Here is a 1,266-nt window from a genome sequence, read left to right on the forward strand (position 1 = left end):
TACAAGACTCCAGGGGGAAAAAAGTCAAAATACATATTATTTCACATTCTGTAAGGCCTAAACTTTTGAGGGGAGGGAAAAAGATGGCCAACTGAATCTTAAGAATACAGAACCATGCCCTGGCCAGGTGGCTTAACTGGTTGGCGCATCATCCCATACACCAAAAGGTTGCAGGTTCAATTCCCAGTCAGGGCACATACCTAGGTTGCAGCTTCGACCCTAGTCAGGGCACATACAAGAGGCAACCATCGCTGTTTCTCACACTGATGTTTCTCTCCCTTCTTCTCTTTATAGAAATCAATAAAACAGATCCTCAGGTGAGATTAAAAAATAAGAATCCAAAATTATGAAAATTCCTGGGTCAAAGAGTACTCCAAAGGAAACCATACTTTGTAAAGACATACTACTTAGATAAATTTTTAAAAGGAAAGAAAGGTTCTGAATAACTGTAGTCCCTTCCAAAAAGGAAATTTTAAATTAAGGGGAAAAGATCCTAAGAGTATAAACAAGGCTGGCTCAGGAAGAAAGTTGAACAACATATCCAAGATACTGTCCATAAAAGTAATGATGATACATCTTTAATAATAAAGAAATAGGCTATAAAAAAAGTTCATTATCCAGATTGGTTTTAGTAAAAGCTCATTTGTGCTCCTTTGTGGGTGCATAATAAAGTTCCATGGGTTTGTTCACTTTCCAGTATTTCTCACTGACCAATTCCAAAGAAAAAGAGCCATTTAATACCTAAAACAATAAGAGAGAAAGAATTATGAAAACTGCTCAAAGCACTGTATTCCATCTCATTATTAAAAGTCCACCTTTAAAAAAAAAAAAGCTTAGGATAAACTTGTCACTTATACTATTCATAGAACATATCAAAAAGTTACCTACCCTGTTCTCTATCTCTCCGGGTGTCAGGATCCTGTCCTGTGCCATTTTATTAGGCCCACCCCACGATTGGCCACTCTCAGATGGTTACTTCACTCCCAGTTTCAATGGCCTATTATTTTAAACTAGAGGCCCAGTGCATGAAATTTGTACAAGGGGCTCGGCCCCCATCACAGCAGCTTCAATGGAAGGTTGTCTGGTCTAATTAGCATATTATACTTTTATTATTATAGAACTAGAGGCCCGGTACACAAAAATTTGTGCACTCTGGGGGGAGGGGAGGGGTCCCTCAGCCCGGCCTGTGCCCTCTCGCAGTCTGGGACCCCTCGGGATATAATGACCTGCTGGCTTAGGCCTGCTCCCGGGTGGCAGAGGCAGGGC

The 1,266-nt window shown here is 40.7% G+C and overlaps 1 protein-coding gene across 1 annotated transcript in view; it reads right to left on the reverse strand.

Moving 5' to 3' along the window:
- Positions 1-547: 547 nt before the first annotated feature.
- RNF2 (ring finger protein 2) overlaps positions 548-1,266 on the reverse strand; it is a 37,067-nt gene continuing 36,348 nt past the window's right edge. The window contains exon 7 of the mRNA XM_006772948.2: positions 548-741. Coding sequence (XP_006773011.1) covers positions 640-741 — 102 coding nt within the window. The 3' untranslated portion in view covers positions 548-639. The remainder of the gene's footprint in view (positions 742-1,266) is intronic.

Source organism: Myotis davidii, unplaced genomic scaffold (genome assembly GCF_000327345.1).
Source record: "Myotis davidii unplaced genomic scaffold, ASM32734v1 scaffold362, whole genome shotgun sequence".
Classification (NCBI taxonomy): domain Eukaryota; kingdom Metazoa; phylum Chordata; class Mammalia; order Chiroptera; family Vespertilionidae; genus Myotis; species Myotis davidii.